This window comes from Dipodomys spectabilis, unplaced genomic scaffold (assembly GCF_019054845.1).
Source record: "Dipodomys spectabilis isolate Male_0828 unplaced genomic scaffold, ASM1905484v1 ptg000112l, whole genome shotgun sequence".
In the NCBI taxonomy this organism is placed as follows: domain Eukaryota; kingdom Metazoa; phylum Chordata; class Mammalia; order Rodentia; family Heteromyidae; genus Dipodomys; species Dipodomys spectabilis.
Window position 1 is genome coordinate 1423743 of NW_024870789.1, and position 20575 is coordinate 1444317.

General features: G+C 40.7%; 1 protein-coding gene across 1 annotated transcript in view; it reads left to right on the forward strand.

Annotated features, from left to right (window-relative positions):
- The window catches only part of LOC122114866 (spermatogenesis-associated protein 31A6-like), a 48172-nt gene extending 43873 nt beyond the window's left edge, over window positions 1–4299 (forward strand). Inside the window, exon 4 of the mRNA XM_042688129.1 lies at window positions 1149–4299. Within this exon, the coding sequence (XP_042544063.1) occupies window positions 1149–4299 (3151 nt within the window). The remainder of the gene's footprint in view (window positions 1–1148) is intronic.
- Window positions 4300–20575: the final 16276 nt, after the last annotated feature.

Below are 20575 nucleotides of genomic sequence, written 5' to 3' on the forward strand. Positions count from 1 at the left end.
GCTGTGAGGTCACACTGATGATGTGCAGGTGTGTCACACAGGGCAGGGCTAAGAGGCTGTGAGGTCACACTGATGATGTGTAGGTGTGTCACACAGGGCAGGGCTATGAGGCTGTGAGGTAGCACTGATGATGTGGATGTGTGTCACACAGGGCAGGGCTAAGAGGCTGTGAGGTCACAGTGATGATGTGGATGTGTGTCACACAGGAGGAGGGGCTGAGAGGCTGTGAGGTCACACTGATGATGTGGATGTGTGTCACACAGGAGGAGGGGCTGAGAGGCTGTGGAGTCACACTGATGATGTGGAGGTGTGTCACACAGGAGGAGGGGCTGAGAGGCTGTGAGGTCACACTGATGATGTGGATGTGTGTCACACAGCGGGAGGGGCTGAGAGGCTGTGAGGTCACACTGATGATGTGGAGGTGTGTCACACAGGAGGAGGGGCTGAGAGGCTGTGAGGTCACACTGATGATGTGGAGGTGTGTCACACAGGGGGAGGGGCTGAGAGGCTGAGAGGTAACACTGACTTGATGAGGAGCTGGGAACTTCAAACCCACATGTGGCCCAATTCAATTCCCTAAAAACTGTATTAGCAATGAGATGTCCTTTTTCCGGGTGCCCCAAGAGGTGGTGCAGATGATGGAGGTTTGCAGGCCGGTGGTCCCTTGTAAATAAAGAAGCACTACCCCTCTATATGCCCTCTTAGCACTGGTACACATCTGGCGGCCATGGATACAGATCTGGGATCCAATGTGATCTTCCATGTTCTTTAATAGACAGATGTTTCCTTCAGCCTCCTGTAGGTTCCAGAGGCCCTCCCTTATCTGCCCTAACCACCATCTGTTTCTAGTTTGCAGAGAGATTCGGGAAGAGCTTGAGGAGATGCATGACTTAGCTTCCTTTCTGAGTAGGTAAGGTTTTCCACATGTCCCTGTGCCTGCATTTCTACCCCAGAGAATGGAATTTTCTTGGGGTTGAGGAAGACTTCAGGTTGGCCTGGGATGTGGCGGAAGCCACAGGATGTAGAAAAGCAAGGGCTGTGTAAATGACAGGGTGTGGTACTGTGGGTGCCATGGACAGCAGGTAAATACCCTTGTCCATACTGGGACTGTCTGTTGCTGAATGAAGTTTGTCTCCTGTCTCCTACAGCACCCTAGGGAAACTCGATGACACTGGAAGCTTTCAGCGTTTCTTAAAAGGAGATGCCTTAGGTGAAGTTTTCAACTCAGAATCTGCTACAGCCCTCCCATCAGCGAGGGACTCTGAGGAGGACACTTTCTCCAGCACTGTGTCCCTGAAGGCTTCCCCATCTCCTTCACCCCAGGGCTTGCAGCCTCTGGCCTCTACCTTGTCACCAGTCCACATGGGTTCCTCAGTTTCTGTTGAGTCACACTCATCCCAGAGTGTGTCTCAGCCTCCGGAGCCGTCGATTGCTCTAGGAGAAGGGTCTTTTCCCTGTTCTCATTTTCCTCCAACTGTGGCCTGCACTCCACCCAGGCACGACTCAAACTCGGGTCTTCCCCCATGTGACATCAGGGAAGTCCCACCAGAAACCACCCCACAGAGCTCTCCAACCAACAGCTCTCAGGTGCCTTCTCCTATCCCAACCCTCAACTCTGATCTCCTGGATTTTCCAGACAGAGTGATTAGTAAGAGGGAAAAGCTGAAATCAGCTTCTCAGGAGAAAGAACACCCTCTGGATTCTCGGGGGAACATGATGAAGTCACTAGGCAGTGCACAAGACACTGCCATCCCTCAGCCCTTCTGGAACACCGAGGGAAAACCACAGCAGCTTCCTGATTCTCAGGAACTGTTTTTCCCCATGGTCTTGCAGAAATGCTGCCAACTGTTCTGGGGCCTTCCCTTCCTGCACAGCGAGTCTCTGGTGGCTCCTGTCCAAATGTCTGGTCATCCACTAGACTTACCCTTTGTTTTATTCAATAATTTCTTGCACTTAGTGCCGGTACAAGTCCAAGCTAAAGTACCTCCACCGTACTTTCTACCACAGCCTTTACAGCACCATTTGGTCAAATCACAACCCTTCACTCCAACCGTATCCTGGCCTCAGCCTTCCTCAGTGGCTGAGATCCAGACCTATGCCCATGGCACCTTCTGTACACCAATACAATCCTGTCCTTCACCTCCAGTGAGGTCCTGTACTATCCCACCTGTTGTTCAACAATTAGACCATCATCTCAAGAAGAAACACCTACAATGTCATAGAACTTTACCCTCTGTGGTCAAACAGTCTCACAAAACCTTTAGTCAAGATCAGGGTACCTGGAACCAGAGAGGCTTTAGTGATGATTCCAGTGATTTTATTAGCCTAGAGATGAGGAAAAAGCTGGAACATCACCTCCAAGGGAGGATCCTACAGCACCTATGTAAAACAAATCACAAGATCCAGCTGTCACCTAAGAATTTGACAGGAACAGATCAGACAGACCACAAACATGCATTTTTACAACACTCTACATCTGTAGAGAATTGTTACCGGAATAAAACAACCCCAGAGTGTCCAGTATCCCAAGGATGGAAGAACTCTAGAACGGATCTGCAATTCTCTATGAGGAGAGTAGTGAGAGCTCTAGACAGGGATGCAGAAAGCTCCTCAGGGGATTTTCTAGAGGCCAAAACACAGAAAAAATTAGAAAGCGACATGATGAGACCAAGTAGTGATTCAGGATATTTTCCCCCAACTCATTCAAATAAGAACTATCTAGGAGAAACCCCAATAGCACATCTCATCACTAAATGGGAGCAGATCAGTAGCGACAAGCTCCCTATGCATGTTAGTCATTACCGGGGCAAGACAAATCATGCCTTGCCCGCCCGTGGTAACTCCAACTCTAGCAAGAACACTGGCGGAGAACCACCCTTAAATACCAGGGAAACCTGCAAGAGCTCCTCCCAGGAGGTTTCCCACATTGATGCTGCCACTCAACAGCTACTAGATGTGCATATCAAGAAGCTTTGGGCAAAGCACCAGTGGGGCTTATGCCTAAAAATTCTCAAACCGATAAACATCCTTACTCTGAAAAAGGCTCCCCCTTTACCAACTTCACAGGGAGCTTCACCCTACATGGCCTGTAGTAACTTCAAGGCCTATCACACAGTGAAGGAGGGTGCATGCCAGAGAGAAGCCCTTCCCAAAGAACAAAAGAGCAAAGAAAGAGAAAAAACTGAAGGCCATGCCTTACAACCTTCTCAACCTCCTTCACAACCTGAAACCCCGAGGGGAACACAGGATAATCATAACTGTGGTCCCTTGGAGGTCTCTCCTAGTGGAGAGGAAGGTAGACTGCTTTCTGAGACTCCATCTTGTATCTTACTAGGAAGAAAGTGGCACCATAACATTGTGCCAGGATCAGAAGGAAGCAGTTTAGAAACAACAAATAGCCCAGAAATGGGCATGTCTGCGACAAATGAAAAAGAAAACCTCTGCCACAGTGTGTCCATTAAAGAGGTCTTTGTTGCACCCAATTCTGAGTACACAGAAGGTCTCATGGAAATGGGAGAGTATAAAAAGCCCACTAACCTGGATTTCAATAACTTGAAACTCAGAAATTCAGAAGTACTGAGGACCACTGAAACACTATTACCACCCAGAATTTCAATTTCCAACTATCCACTTGATTCATACTTTAAAGAACACACAGGATCAACCAGTACAAGCGAAAGCACCCCTTTTGATGATATCCTTCAGGACTGCAATGCTGACCCATTCCTGCAAGGTGGTGCCCCCGAGATGCTGATTGCTGACGACATGTTTGCTTCTCAGAGCTCTCTAACTAGCTCAGAGAACCTTTCTGGAAGCAGCACATCCACTTTCTATGAGCGACGCACTCCCTTGCCAAAGGGAGTGCAAATCACGAAGCAGCAAGAACCTAAGACATCTAAACTCCAGCAGCCATGGTACAGCAAAATGTTTCATGGGCATAATGAGACACAGAGCTGTGAGAGGCCCAAAGCTCCAACACAGAAGGCAAAGCCAGCAGGAATGAGGCCCTCACAAGGCTGGAAGCTGAACTCTCCTGCCCAGGTTAGGAAAACAAGAACTGTGAAGAACTCCAGCCTACCTGTGTCAGAGAAAGCACAGCATCCCCTGGAGAGTCAGTTCGGAAACCGAATAATGAAGTTTTTTATGTCTATTTTCCCTAGAAAAGTCTACAGTCAGGCAGACACACTGTCAAATTCAAAAATCCAGTCAGCCAATAGCAAGAACCAAGACTTAACAACAAGCAGAATCCAAGACAGTGGAGGGCCTGAAGCCCAGACACTCAAGAACACCATTGGGTGAATCCTAGAAGAAGAAATTCACCTTAGGCCTTCTGCCTCCAACAAAACTTTCCACAAAGAATTTCAAGCCCTCACAGATAGACATTCCCACTCCCACATGGCTCCTCCTTACCAAGAAGGAGTCCAAATGAAGACCAGCAGGGTCTCTTCCCCAAACCAGCCCCACTGGCCATAGCTGTCCTCTCAATGACAGAAGTCTCTCAAACCATAACAACACTGGGACAGACTTGCTTCCCAGAAAGCCTGTGTCTCTACTCAGCCATGCCTGCCAGCATAGGCCAAGGGAGACACATGTCCCAGGGCAGCATACCCATTGCCCAGGGCAATGTCCTCAGGGTGGGTTAGGCAGTCATGCATATTATGCTTAGCATGTACTTCCTTGTGAGGCTCATTTTTGTGAGGACTAACTCCAGTCCATGCAAAGCAAATCTGCTTTTTGTGAATGAGTACAATCTCTGTCTCCCCCTCAAATACATATTGCTTAATACAGTCTTTGTGTGTCATGAGATGTACTGACTTCTCTTTGTGCCTTCGGCTGGTGTAAGGATGGGCACTCTGTGGTCTTCCTCAAAGAACCTTCTAGAAGGGATGGGCAAATGACATAATGCTAGTGAAGACTCAGCCTCTATCCCCCCTTTTCCCTATCCTGTTATTTAATCAGTACAAAAACTTCACAAAGCCTTTTGGGGTTGTCAGGATGAGGAAGCCTGGGAAGACAGCTTACTGGGATGTTCCTCAAACTAATGAACTTGGTTCGGATGGAACATTATCTGTTGTACTTGCGGGCTATTCATCTAGGACAGAATGTTGACTAGAAAAGCCTATGTTTGTCTTATATCTGCCATTAACACTTCTCTGGGAATCTTCACAGAAGCTGTCTCAGCCACTGGAGGATAGGGGTCTGTAGGGAAAGCCATGCTGCCATTCATGTCTAGTGATCCTTGGTGCTGTTGGGTCACTGGTTTGGGTTGCATTGAATTCCAGAAAGCATAGAAACAGATCAATCAGCCTGTTCTCCAGAATGTTGGCTGTTGACTAATGGTTTATTGAGACTTTTGGAATTAGATACTAAAGCCTTTTGTTGTTCCTTTTGCTGGAATGTAGAATCCTAATCATGGATGGAGAATAGTGTAGTTGGTTTGAGAGAAAGTATGGGATGTTGGCCTTGTCCTGATCTGAGCCACTTTGGGGGACAAGATTTTGATCTCAGACTCAGGAGTGAGTTGGTTTGCAGGCAGGAGCCCCAGGTGCCCAGCAATGTACCTGCATATTCTTTAAAGCTCTATAAGCTGAAAGTTGAACTAAGAATGTGTTACAGGAAACAAATTTGAGTTGTTTCTTCTATGGACTCAGGCAGTGTACACCAGAAACTGCACAGAGAGCCTAGGCCCAGTGCTGGTAGGTACATTTCTGCAACACGTGGTTTTAACATAAATCAACATACCATTTTGAATTAAGCAGTGACAGTACAATGATCCCTGCTGATCCACCTTATTAAAAAAAGGGTATGTTGACTAGGGTCCGGTATAAATACAACTTTATAATCCCAGTATCAATTAACAGATGGTATCCAAAAAATCATACCTTCCTTTCTGAAGGTTGGTGACAACACTGAGAATGTGTGGGTTTGTTTTTTTTTTTAACATGGACCATCTGATGCTGGGAAGGAATGTGAGAGGATCTGAGCAGAGGATGTTCCCCTTGCATCACATGACTCCACATCGACATCAGTCCAGGCTTGTTCTGTTGTGTTGTATCTCCTTCCAAAAGCTACTATCATTTCAGACAAGCTTTGATATTCAATCAGTTATATCAATATTGAAGAGCCCATGGGCACATTCTATTGGAATCTTACCTTTGTCCTAGTAACATCCATAATATATCTGCAGGAACCTTTGTTTAAATAGAAACAATACTGGCTTAAAAATAGATCACTGTATGTTGAAAATGAACTTTACAACTTGTAGGTGGGTATGGACGGGAAAAACAATTGTCCAAAGGAAATGTACCCTTTACCTGATATTTGTAACTATAAACCCTCTGTGCATCACCTTTATAATTAAATAAAATTATATGACATGAAAAAAAACCATCACTTGCCCCTTTTAGGCCTAACGCCATTTGGAAGCCAAAATAAATTCAGAACACGAGGCATGTTTAAGGAAATTTGTGTTTTTCTTTGTTATGATTTTTTTTGCTTCATATCAGACCCATACTGGGTGCTGAAGAAAAGATAGGAACACTATCATGATTTATGATTCTAAAAATATATAAGAAATGTTACTGTCAAGATTTGCATCAAACATAAGTGATTTAAGAGTAAATATCTAATTAATGTTTCAAGGTTTTCATTTATATTAAATTGCCCATGTCATTTCAACAAATGTTATTAATGCAATTACACACAAACACACACACATACACATACACACACACACACACACACACACACACAAATACACACTACTCCACTGTAATCCACGTTTTATATCATTGGCCTTGGTGGTTTGGTTGTTTTCTCCTAGTTTCTACAAATGAGAGAAAACTATGTGATATATGTGTTTGTGGGAATGGCCTATTTCACCAAATATGAAGATCTCCAGGGCTATACAATTTTTAGCAACCTACATCATTTCATTCTTAATGACCAAGTAGTGGATACTTTCCTTATCTGTTTTCAAAATAAGATGGCAAATACATGAACAATTGTTCAACATTTTTAGGCATAAAGGAAATACAAATCAAAACCACAACAAGAATGGTTATCTCAAGAAAACCAATAAGAGCCGGGCACCAGTGGCTCAGGCCTGTAATCCTAGCTACTCATAAGGATGACATCTTAGGCTCATGGTTTGAAGCCAGCAGGGGCAGAAAAGTCCATGAGAGATTTAAAAAGCTAGAAGTGGTACTCTGACTCAAGTGCCAGAAGACTATTCTTCAGCAGTGAATCTCAGGGACAATGCCAAAACCCTGATTTCAAGCCCCAGAGTCAGCACACACACACACACACACACACACACACACACACACACACACACACACACACACACACGCACACACGCACGCACACAAGAAATATAACAAATGCTAGTGAGGATGCAGAGGGAACAGAATTCTTATTTACTGTTGGTGGGAAGGTAAACTAATCTATTGAAATTAGTTTGGAGTTTTCTCAAAAACCAAAACCAGACCTCATATATAATCCATCCATACCACTCTAGGAACAGACCTCCCTCCTCAAAGAAAATCAGTCAGCTTACTATGGAGATATCTGTACAACCATGTTGTGAGATGCACAAAGAGAAATAGCCAAATCATCAAACCTCTCCCAAGTTTTACAAAACAATTCCTTGATTAAGAAACAGTGGATTTTCTATCGTGTGCTATTTGGCCATGTGCACATTGAAAATAGAGGTCCTATTTAGTATCTTTAAAGCAAAGCTAAATATTATTTTTTATGTCATCCCTTTCATTGTTCTCCATCATCCCCTCTCAACACCATTTCTTATCTAAATTTTCTAAGTTGTGCACTGAATTTTATGACTGCCTTATCCCCTCCTTGCCTCACTTCATTTGTTTACTTCTTTCATTTTATCCCACTACCCCTACCTTTAGAGTACTTTTTCCTGGTGTTTATTTTGTTTGTCCATGAATTTGTCCTTCTGAGGAATTGTACCCTTAGGGTTCTCCCCTGGATCTAGTAAATATTGGTTTTTAATTGTATACTTTTTTAATTTACTTATTTTCCTAAAGCCTAAACCATAAATTTATGGTAAGGAAGTGGGAAATAAATATGATCCCTTTTCACAAGATAATCCCTAATATACTCAGTTATTAACTGCATGGAAAACATTAGACACATTCCTGATCTACCAACAGATAGTAAACTGATGAGTTGAGCAAAATATCAATTACTCAGTATTAGGAAGGCTGAAAACTACAGTGTAGAAACTAATGGTTCAATCATATCTGTTTATATTAAATCACATCATTCTGAAATTTCACTCTTGGTAAATTGAAATCAAAGTTGAAACCACAGCAGTGTGTCTAGTGCCTCCAATGTGTACAGGGTGTATGGGATATGCATGACTTTACAACCCATGGTTTCAGAATGTGAGATTTAGAGAGAGTGGGCTTTCTGTGTGGAAATTAATACTTAGTCAAGCACTTGTGAGGAAGAGCAAAGAGACATAAGTCATCTCTGTTACTTCCTAGTTAATTACCTACCTCTGGCAAGATCATGTCCTTGTCACCATACCTGCACTCAGTGTTCATGACTGATGTCACCTACAGCTAGGAGGCAGTAGTATCTGAAATCCTTCACAGTTCCTTAAGTAGCAAGACTGTGGAAACAAAAAGACAACCAACAAAAGCAAAATGTAGAATGACTTAGAATGAAACCCTCACAAAATTTACTGTGAATAGATTTTTCTGATTGTTTGGGGGATGGAGATCTCAATGAATTATAGCTTGTAGGGAAGGACATTAAGAAAGAAAATAAAGATGAATATCACAGACTGTTCATTTGTCATCAATTTTGCAGATTTCATCAGCTATACTTTATATGAGAAATATGAATGAACTTTTAATTTATAGCAATTTAATGTTAATGTTGAACATTGAAAGCTTGTTCATGTTTCAAGGTGTGAAAAGTTAAAATTATATTGAATTGGGGTTCTCTTGCAAACAGTGTATCTGACACCAAATCTCAGACATCAAACGACCTCTAGAAGAACCTCTGAGACAGATTTCAAAAGTAAATTCTAGGAGCATTTGATTCTGTGTAAAATAACACCAAGCCATTGCTATCTCTAAAATAACCAGATTTTTCTTTTAGACAACTGGAAAAACTGGAAAAACTGACCAAAATATAGTGACATGTCAGGGGTCACAATGTGCAACCCTTAGGATGGGGCCTCTCTCCTCCTGCTCTGGAGGAATGCCTGGGTCTCAGCACAGGTCTCTAATCCCTGCACTCAGGGCCCTTCAAAGACTCTTCTGTTACATGTATTGCTAGTGACATTGTGAGAAATAATTATTTAACAATGCTACATGAACATATGCATAAATTAAATGAAGAAATGGAACCACAAAAAATAGGCAAAATCTGGAAGGTACAAAATGTGGGTTATGTAATTGGTCAATCATATTTCCTACGTGTTGAAATGATACTGGGGAGCAAGAAGATGGTTAAGTTCATGTATCACCGACCTAAACTATGCCCGATAACTCTCTAATGGAGTTCAGGTACCAAGTATGAGTCAGTGATCAGCTGCTGTGTATAAACTACTTAGAACAAGTTGTGATATTTGCAATAGGCCTGATTTTTAAATAAAAACTCTGGAAGCCCAATGATTACAACATAAATGAGAAGCTAAGAGAATAAGATGTCACACAGTAACAATCTACTAATCAGCCAGGCGCTAGTGACTCACCCGGAATCCTAGCTACTCAGGAGGCTGAGATCTGAGGATCTCGGTTTTAAGCCAGCCTGGGCAGGAAAGTATGTAAGACTCTTACCTCCAATAAACCACCAGAAAACCAGAAGTAGTGCTGGAACTCAAGCGGTACAACACTTGCATTGAGCTGAAGAGCTGAGGGTCAGTGCCCAAGCCCAAAGTTCTAGCCCAACAACTGACAAAAAAAATCTACAAATCCCATAATGTAGAGAAAGGGCATTTTAACCAGCATTTTCCTCACTAGATCAGGCTTAGAATTTTCAAAACCCAAAGCAACTGCCTGTATGAGTCACAATAATCAGGATACTCACTCATATTTTATACAATATAGTTGACATCAGAATCTTGTACATTACCACAATTAATATGTTCACTTGTGATGGTTAAGAAATACAGTGAATTCAGGTCCTAATTAACCTCTCTAATTCAAAATACTCGAAAATGGGAGAAAAATACTGATTTCTATAGTTAAACCACCATGATTTACAACAATGAACTTACATGCAGCAGCATTAAATTTAAGTTGTACTTCCTAAACAAGTTCATCTTTCACTGAAAAATAGTTTTACCCCTTAAAGAGTACAAGAAAATTTGAGTTTAACTATATTAGCATTAAATCACTTGATGTGGGTTTTTTGATAATAGCAAAAGCAACATATTCAAGTAGTACTAGCATGAATAGATTAATACATCTCCAAAGAATCATCCCATAAATCCCTTCACAACATTACATTACCATGAAAGGTAATCCTTACTTTCTTTTTATTAAATTAATTTTTTACATTATCTTTAAGTAGTTGTAGAAAGGAGTTGCCATTTCACGGAGGGTTTTCTAAATGCAATGTATCTTGGTCAATGTCACCCATTCAAAATTCTCAACCACTCTGTCCACACCTCTTCCCTCACTCTTCCTAATTTTCTAGGTAATACATCTGCATTTTCTTACCCCTCTCTTCTTCATTCCTCTACCCTTGGCTCTAGCCCATCCCTTTGAGTACAGGCTTCCTGTGGAGTCCTTCTATTCAATGGTATATTTCTAACCTCCCACAGAGGTCCTGGGACTTTGTCCCTGGCACTAGACATAGCACCTTCACAGCATAGAGGTGTCATGATGTGTCTTGGCTTTCTCCCTGTAGCTCTGATATGGGCTCATATATATTTTAAATTCCTCAGTTTTAGTTTTTCATAAGTACCTCATTTGTCTAGTCAACTTTCTCTAACCTGTTTATCAACTCAAAAGGGATGACATACTTGGAAATAATGTATAAATTCCAATGATCCTTTCCAACCTCAGTTTCCTTTAATAGCACTTATTGTCATTCAGTAAAAGGAAAAGTTAGCCAAACCACAGACAAATGCATACTAAGCAAGAAAAAAAAGCTATAAATTATATCATAACAATTGTCTTCAATTTCATTAAATACAGTGTAATTGAATTTATAGCTCTAAGAATGAAAAATAGCTAAGAGCAAAGAACACTTTCTGAGGGAGTTCAGGGCAAATTTACAAGAGGACAACAGGAAACTTACCACAGGCTGAGGTTGCTGTACAGCTGGCTAGACGCTGCTACTTACGGACACCTGAAGCAAGCACCACCATAGCTGAAGACAAAAAAATCATCATGCACAGATTAACAGACACATTAATAGATATTGGTGGTTGCATATTTTCCCTCAATTCTCTGCTCTGAAATTCTTAATGCTCCCTGTGTACTGACAAGGTTTGTAGGGCATTGTTTAACGGAAGCAATGATTCCTATTGAAGTCTTCTTCCTGATTATAAAGTAAATAGTTTTAATATTTTTTATTTTTTACTATTTACTATATTTTTACTATACTTTACTATTTACTATATTTTTTATTATTTTAATATTTTTAATGCTCTCCTTTCTTTTCCTCCTTCTTTCTCACCTTTTTAGTTAACAGAAAAATGACCAAACTTGTAGGAATCCTCAATCTGATGAAGATATGCTAGTAAATCTGTAAGAACAGGCTCTCAAGGAAAATTAAAACCCTGATTTATACCATTTGTTATTTGTATGAGTTCACACCTTCACCCCAAATTCAATCTGATCCTTAATGACCTCAAGGTTGGAAAGTGATGCTCAGTTTCACTTTCTGTATGACTTTTCCTCCAAGCTGTTGGAAGATAGGTGAACGTCTATAGAGCTGAAAGCATAGGCAGTTGTCATGAAATAAGGAAGCAGTGGTGAAGTTTGCAAATTTACCTTATATTTTTTCTACTATTATATTATTTAATTTTAAATAAGGACTGGATTGAAAAATACATGAAAGGTAATGATTGGTTCATCCTCACTAATGAAAACTGCAATTAATACACAACTTTTAAGTAAAAAATATTAAAAACTATTTACTTTATAATCAGGAAGAAGACTTCAATAGGAATCATTGCTTCTGTTAAACATTGCCCTAAAAACCTTGTCAGTACACAGGGAGCATTAAGAATTTCAGAGCAGAGAATTGAGAGAAAATATGCAACCATCAACATTTCTAGTTAATGTCATTATAAACCTAGAAAATCCAGAATATTTGGTCAACTTTTGGCTCAATATTTCTAGCTAGATCTAAAATTCAAAGTAACAAAGAATAATATGTACACACAAAAGTATTTGTGTTTGTGCAAAAACAGACTGTTAGATGATAAATAATACTGAAATGTATTACATTTTAATTAAAAGTGAAATACATTACATCTGTAAATAAACATGAAAAAATCCAACTCACCAAAAGCTGATGAATGTTAGGACATAAGTAGAACATGGTCAGTCTGGTTATAGTATATAGGCTGTGAAACACGAATGTGAGACTTCTTTGAACACTTAACACACTCTTTAGGAATAACTGACAGGATTGTAAAGCAGGTACTTCGGTGCAGGGTATGGGTATTCGCAGTAATGGGAAAGTTGCACAGAGGGGATGAAAGACGGTGAATATGCTTGAAATACTTCATGTATATGTTTCAAAATGGAATATGATCTCATTCAAACTTTTGAGAAGGGGAGGAGGGGAAACAGGAAGGTGACTGGTTGAATTTGTACAAAGTATATTGTATTCATATATGGCCATATAAATATGAAAGTACTTTGTAATGATCAACAACTAATTGATGCTAATAAACATGCAAATTAAAAGCTGGATATATTCAAAATATCAATACAGAAAATAGATATGAGAATTTAAAATGACAACAAAAATATAAAAAATATATGAGAAAGCAAATTGTTGGTACTTGCCTGTTATCCTACCAATTCAGGAGGTTGAGATCTGAGGACCAGAGTTTGAAGCCAGCTCAACCAGAAAAGCCTCTGTGAAACACCATGTAAATCACTCCCCTCCAAGCTGGATTTCAGCGTCATCGGCCTTTGTTTCTAGTGTTTCGCAGAGGTTCTCACCTGGCACCTCCCAGGACTTGCGGGCACACTCACATGAGCCCTCAGGAGCCTCAGGCCAGGTACAGCCTCAGGGCCCAAGACCGCCTGGCCTTCACATCTGAACCAACGACAGCCATCTACAGTGTATAACACAGTTCTCCTCAAGGACCACAAGGTACACTTCCCAGCCCTCCTCCAGGCCTATGCCTGTCCCAACCGCCAGAATAAACAGTCCCCGGAAGTGCTAACTTGACGTGCAAACTGAGCGTCCTCACGTACAAATGTTAACCAATCATGGTGTGGCATAGGGACATGATTCACTGCCCAATAGGGATGTCCCACCGCACCTTTCATTTACATAAATTGGTCAGGGGAAATCTAGTTAGGAGCTTTCTCTATATGAGCCAGCTTCTCTACTACTTATTAAAACAATTTTTTTCCCCCAGAAGAAATTCTCTTATCCTGTTTTGCAAGATGCTTATGTGTTTTTTTTCTTTAATAAGGCCTCCCTTTTTATCTTCTTTTCTAGTCAATTCTTTAGATGTGATCATTTTTCCACTTTTACCATTAATTATTCTCCACTCCTAAAAATTCTGTGTCTTGCTCAACGTTATCAAGCCATTATTATGCTGCCCCAAATTTTGTAAATGTTAACAAAAAATCCCTATTGATTAAAAAAATTGTAAGTTTGAGTACTCTGTTTTGGTGGTGTCTTCAGTAGCCAGTTGCTAGTGCATTAATCTAACCAGAAGTTTCAGTGTTTTCTCACAACTTCCAGAGAAATTAACTAATTGCCCAAACACATGAGAGTCTTACATCTGAGTCATACAGTTCAAGGACCACGCAGTCATGGAAACTGCTATGGATTCCAAATGAGGTTCACAGCTCCAAGACTTACAAGATATCAACACTAATTCCTCCAGCACAGATAGTCATTAGCATAATATTTGCTAACAAATCATTTCAAAGTCCTTTAAGGAATCAATTATTTCTTTTCCATGTGGGTAAGTGAGGTTCTAGAAGGAAGAGAGAACTGTGGGATTAGTCTCAGTTGGAAGGGATGAGTGAGAATGTTGAAAAGGGTAACATTGATCAAGATGAACTGTATTCATAAACTGCTTCAGTGAATGTCAACTGCTTTGTACAATACATAAATATTATTAAAATATTCAAAAAGAAAAGAATAGTTGAGTTTCTAGACTCTGTAATATGCTCACTGGCACCTGGAAGGAAGCATTAAGTTGCATGGTAGGATTTTATCCCTTGAGTAAACAATGTACACCTTGGCCATGGTTGCCTCATTGCATGGACAGAGTGCATAAGACAAGTATCGGGAACTACACAGGGAATAGGAAAATAATAAAGAAAAGATGAGGCTGGGCACTAGTGTTTCACAACTATAATCCTAGCTAATCAGAAAACTGAGATCTGAAGATCACAGTTTGAAGCCAGCCCATGCAGGAAAAGCCATTAGACTCTAATCTCCCACAAACTACTCAGAAAAAGCTAGAGTGCTCAGAAAAAAATCTCAAGTGGTAGTGTGCTAGCCTTGAGTGAAAGGAGCTCAAGGACAGCGCCTAGGCCCCGAGTTCAAGCCTCAGGACAGGCAAATAAAAGGACAAGTAAAAATCCAAAAAGTTCATCCAATGGTGCAGGTTTAAAATCAAGTCTGGTTTGGGGAAGGGAATGACAAAATGCTGAAAGAAGAACAAAAGATGACCCATTACAAGAATGATACACAAAAGACACTATATCAGAAATGAACTTTACATCTTCGGGGGTGGTGGAGGATAGGAAGGGAAAGGATAGTGGGGAAAACAACCAAGGACAACTTTCAGACTGAAATGTATCAAAATGTCACAGAAAATCTGACTATCGCCATCATTGACTGCAATGAGAAATTTCATCCAAGACACAAATTGTATTCAGAGTTATAACAAAGTTTATTCAAAATATTTATTAGGATAGAAGGAGAGTCTCAGAGGTGAAAGTGTGTCATACGAAAACTCCAGAAGGACAACCAAATCAACCCAATACAGGCCTTTATTGAACTTTAAGTGGTTTCAGTTCAATAAGTCAATCAGGCCCATCCTGCAGCAGATGATGGACATGACAGTTTCATAGAATTACTACACATCTGAAGAATTACTGTGTGCAAGCAATTACTCATGAATGCCTAAGAACTTCCACCAGAACATATAAAAGTGCCATGAGACCAGGTGGTGATGGTTGAGATCTGGGAATCACAATTTGAAGCTTGCCTGGGTAGGGAAGTCCAGACACTCCAATACCCAATTAACCACTAAAAAGTAGGGTCAGCAATGCCTTGTCATGATGTCTTCCCAGGTTTCCTCATCCACACATCTTAAAGCCTTTCTGAAGTTTGTTTCTGTAGGGACTAAACAATGGACAGGTAAGAAACAGTAAAGGATCTGGGATGAGCTTGGAGTCATCAGTGGCACCATCCCATGTGCCCATCTATTCTAGTTACTTTCCTGAAGAATAGATAATAACAGTCCCTACCCTAACCTGCAGAGCAGAGAAGCCACTACCTTGGAGGAAAAGGGAGGCTGTACTACGAAGTAACCAACATCTGGATAGGAAGAAAAATCAGTACTGAGTGGATGCACAGGTTTAAAAAATTGGCATTGCTGTGCATGATGTGACATTTTTCTTGAAGAACACGTTTGCACAAAGAATTTCAGATTCCTGTAAGTAGATATTCCCACTATCACATGGTTTCTTCCTACTTAGGACAAAATCAAGAACAGTAGAGTCTATTTCCATTAAACCAGCCCCAGTGGTCATGGCCATTCTACCAATGATAGGCAGATTCCATACTGGGACAGCACTGGGACAGCCTTGCCTCCCAGAAAGTCTATCTCCCTAGTCAGTCATCCTGCCAGCACAGTCTGATGCCTCAGGCCAGCATGTGCACTGTCCACACCACCGTCACCGTGTCAGCGGTGTTTGGTCATCTTCCTCAGATAATTTTGTGACAGCGGCTGAAAACTGACTTTCTCTCCCAGCATCCACCAAACAGTGCTTATGGAATGACTGTTCTTCACCCACCCCAATCTCCATGAATATTCCGTTTGTAGAATGGCTTGACTCTGACATTCTGCCTGACTGGATATTAGAATGCAGGGAGCCCACCTCACTTTTTGCCCTTACCAAGGAACATTGACATTAAAAATCTTTCTCTGGCTCTTCAAATGCCTCTCTGGAGGCTGCCTCATTTCTTTGGCACAGGTAGAGACTTGTTCTTAGAATTTCTCTTTTTTCACCTGGGCAGTAAGGTTCAGCTTCCAGCCTTGTGACAACCTCATTCCTGCAGGCTCTTCTTCATGCAGTCTGAGTCTGGGTCTTTCAAAGCTCTATAATCAGGTACATGAAACAACTTGCTACACCATGGTCCTGGAGGTGGGAATCTTGTGTCCTGTGGTTTCTAGATGTGCCACTCCCTAGTAATGGAGGGCATGATCCACAGGAAGTGGATATGCAGCTACCAGAAGAGTAGTCAGAGAGGCCTGTGAAACCAGTGTGTTTGCAGCAAGTAGCCTCTCAGGGCCCAAGTCTAGCAGTGCAGTCCCATAGGATGACATCACTGGCTGACTTTGCTGTTCAGGCATGAGACTCATGGATGCTTGCAAACCATATTCTGGAGGGGATGGCGTTTTAATGATCTCAAAATTCTAACACTCGAAGGATCAAATTAAAGGCTCCCCTGTTGACTGCTCAGATAGAAGAAGGCTATTCTTCATTCTCTGACATGTCACTGTTACTACAAATGTACAGCCAACATAATCCTCCAAATTGACACATATGTCAAAGGCTTTCTTTTTTCTGTGGGTCAAACATGCCTGTTGCTGGTTCCAGAGTGCTTCCCTTAGATCTGGGAACAGTATCACTCTTTCAAGTTCTTCCCTCAAGGCTGTGAAATCGGGGCTGAGAAAGCAAGCTGCTTCCTCTCTAATGGAGAAACCACAGAAGAACCACAGATGTAAGAACAGAAAGTTCCTCTCTTCTTGGTAAGGGGGACATCTACTATGGACCCTGAAATTCTGTACCACATGCAACTAGCAATGACTGTGAAATGTTTATTCATTATTACCCACGCATGCTATAGGATTATTATTAAATTAGGCTCTCTCTGGCATATGGTCTTGTAACAAATGGTATTAATTATCTTCATTAACCATCTTCTGAAAAATTTGTTAATTTTGAGTTTAGATCCTCATTTATAAAGAAAATGAAAGTTTAATGAAATTGTGATTCCATCGCACGCTAGCCAGAATCAGGAAACAACAACAAATGCTGGTGAGAATATAGGGGAAATGTGGAAGAGCACAAACAAACAAAAGAAACAAAAAATCACATTCTACATTAAACGCAACAGTGACAAAGATAGAACCTCCTGTGTACCTTTCTTGGAGTTCATTTCACTGAGCAGCATCTTATATGGTCATATGTGCATAGCTTTTGAGCTTTTCTGCGTGCCTAGACACTTTTTTAAAGATGTGAAGAGGGACTATTTTTGAAGAGGAGGACCAGTAGGAGGAAGAAGAAGGAAAAAAGGGGAGGATCACTAAGAGAATATCATTAAAAGAGCAGGTACAACTATGAAATTTTCATATTTAAACCCATTATTTCATACAGTTAATTAAGAATAAAGTGATACTTGAAAAGAGTTTTTTTTTATGAAGGGCCAGGGACATATCTCATTAACAGTGTGCTAGTTCTTTAATAAACCATAAAGTCTCCGGGTTTGCAAGCAGCAGTACAACCTAAATGTAACCTCTGCTGGGGACCCCTGCTGTACATTTCCCAACTGAATACCAGTGTTGATGTTGCACTGTCTCCCCCATCCACCTTTCTGTGCCTTTTACAGTATAATATAATGTTTGAAGATTGTCTAGATTGGACCTAATATTTTTTGTTTGTATGGCAACTCCCATATGTCCTTGTCTACAGTGTATCTATCCAACTACATGAAACTTACCAGAACACGAAAATATACCAATTTTTAAAATTTTCACTGGTTTCCTATCTTAGCTCTGAGTCATTTAAGACTTCTCCTTGGCTCACTCCACAGGCCAGCATCACAGTGAGCAGAACAAACTGTATAAAAACGCTCATTCACAATGAATGACCCCAATTTACCTGATAATCTGAGTATCAGTTTTGTATTTTTCTGCTGGGCAGGGTGAGAAAGAGGAGGAGGTTCCCATCTCGTCTGGGACAAGCACACAGGATCTCATTAACTTGAGCATAGACAGAGAAGCACAAACTAAACCAAATACCCACAAAGTACCCATCACCCAAAAGAACAGACAGGATGTTTACAATCCTCCTAACTTAAAATACCAAGCAAGAGCTGACATCTTATAGAAAAACCTCCTAAGGAGTGAAATCAGGCTTGCTATGATGCTCTTTTCTGAGCAGACTCACTTATTTTCATGTTTATAGACTCCTAAACATACATTTATGTTTCAGCCTATTTTATTTTTTTCAGGCTTATTAAACACACTTTGTTTTTTCCCACAGTTACAGGAAACAAAAACACAAGCACAAGTCTCACATGAGTTTCACACAAACCATTCCATTGTATTTCTCCTAGGCACTGCATGTATACACACAGCCCTTCATGATAGAAAATTATATCTTACCATATGTGTCATGCTTTCCCATACATTGGGAATATCCACTAGCTCAAAATCTCTAAGCTACATGAAGATGCTGATAACCAAATATATACTACTGCAATTTAATTTACCAGTAAAGGTTGTAGTTTTTACTTTCTCAGGGACAAATTTTCAATGACAAGACAGCAACAAGCTGTGGGTAAAAGTTGTTGGCAGAGTTGTATGAAATTACTGCATACACTTTGTTATATGAGGCATAAAGAACAGAGTATACTAAGAATAGCATTTCTAAGAGCTTGTTATCAGATCTATACTACTAAATGATTATCAAGAAGCTATGTTCCCTCTACTTAACATACCCCTACAGAACAGCCAGAAGATACATTCACCAATGCTTCTCATGAAATTTGAATCTGAGGACACCCACACACAGCTCTTTTTCTCTGTGTGGGCTTCCTTCCATCTTTCACCACCACATAATGAACCAGTCCTGGCAAACACTGCCCAAAGGGAGCATAATGAATCTATGCTCAAGATGCGTATTTTTCTCCCCATTTAAACATATAGTCATAAATTGGCTAGTTCACTGGATTTACCAAACACTATCACCTTGGTATATCTATAGAGCATCATATTATGCTATGAAATAATGAACTCTGGTATTGAACACTAGTGTTTACCAAAAACATCTTTCTTCCAGACATGGACAGGGTAGCCCCTTGCCTCACCTCCTCTTCTCCCTCTTCTCCACTCCAGTGACTAGGTTTAGGACTATGGAAGCTCCAAAGGTACATTCACAACAGTTCCAGAAACAAAACAGTTCTTCCAAAAACAAAACAAAACATTTATGTAGGGATTTTGTCTTCTAATATAATTTATGCATTGGGACTTACCCTTTCACATGTAACTGTATGAACTAAAATAATTGCACATACAGAATGAGGGCTAAACCAGCTGGATCAATCTAGCATGCAGGGCTTCTCCCCTAATTCACCATCCTTAACCCATCCCAATCAAAATGCCACCCAGTAAAGGCTAGTGGGAATAATCTCTAAGATATCAGGTTCACAATTCCATTCTGCCTAAAATATATAAAGTGTGTTCCTTTCACCTGTAGCTTTCCCACTGGTAGTGCACTTATAAACATCTGCAAGGAATACATATTCCCCAAAGGGACTTGATTCCACTCTACCTATAATAGCAATGAAAGAATGGCAGGTAATTAAGGAAGGTCATCATTTGGGAGTATTTTAATCTAGATATTCTCCCATCTCTATCAGCCAGTGGTCAGGTTTATTCATCTAGAAGATTTTGAAGGAAGTTTTTTTTAAACTATTTCTCCTCCTAAGAGATTTTCAGAGCCCTCTTTCCCACGAATTTTAATACAATGTATACTCAATGTATTTGTCTATTCCCTCCAGGGAAGCCTCTTTAACATTAGGCAAAAGAAGATGTAAATTTTGACTTGTTTGTCCTTTATATACACTGTGCACATCTAAGAAAAAAAAAGTCTGGATTTGTTGAGAGCAGCTCATTCCCATCTGTGCACAAGCTAGTGATTCTTGGAAGAAGGCCAATTTTCACACTGACAGCCACATGCTATACAGGGCACCACCGTGGAGAAAAACCCCTGCATCCAGTAAGTTGCAGCTCAGTGGTTCCACTCACCATTCAAACCTTGTGGACCCTGTCACTGTTCTAATCTGCTTAAAATATACAAGAAATTTTACCTTCTTTTGTGGTAGATGAAAACAATTCACCTTGCTTCAATGGTTGAATCCA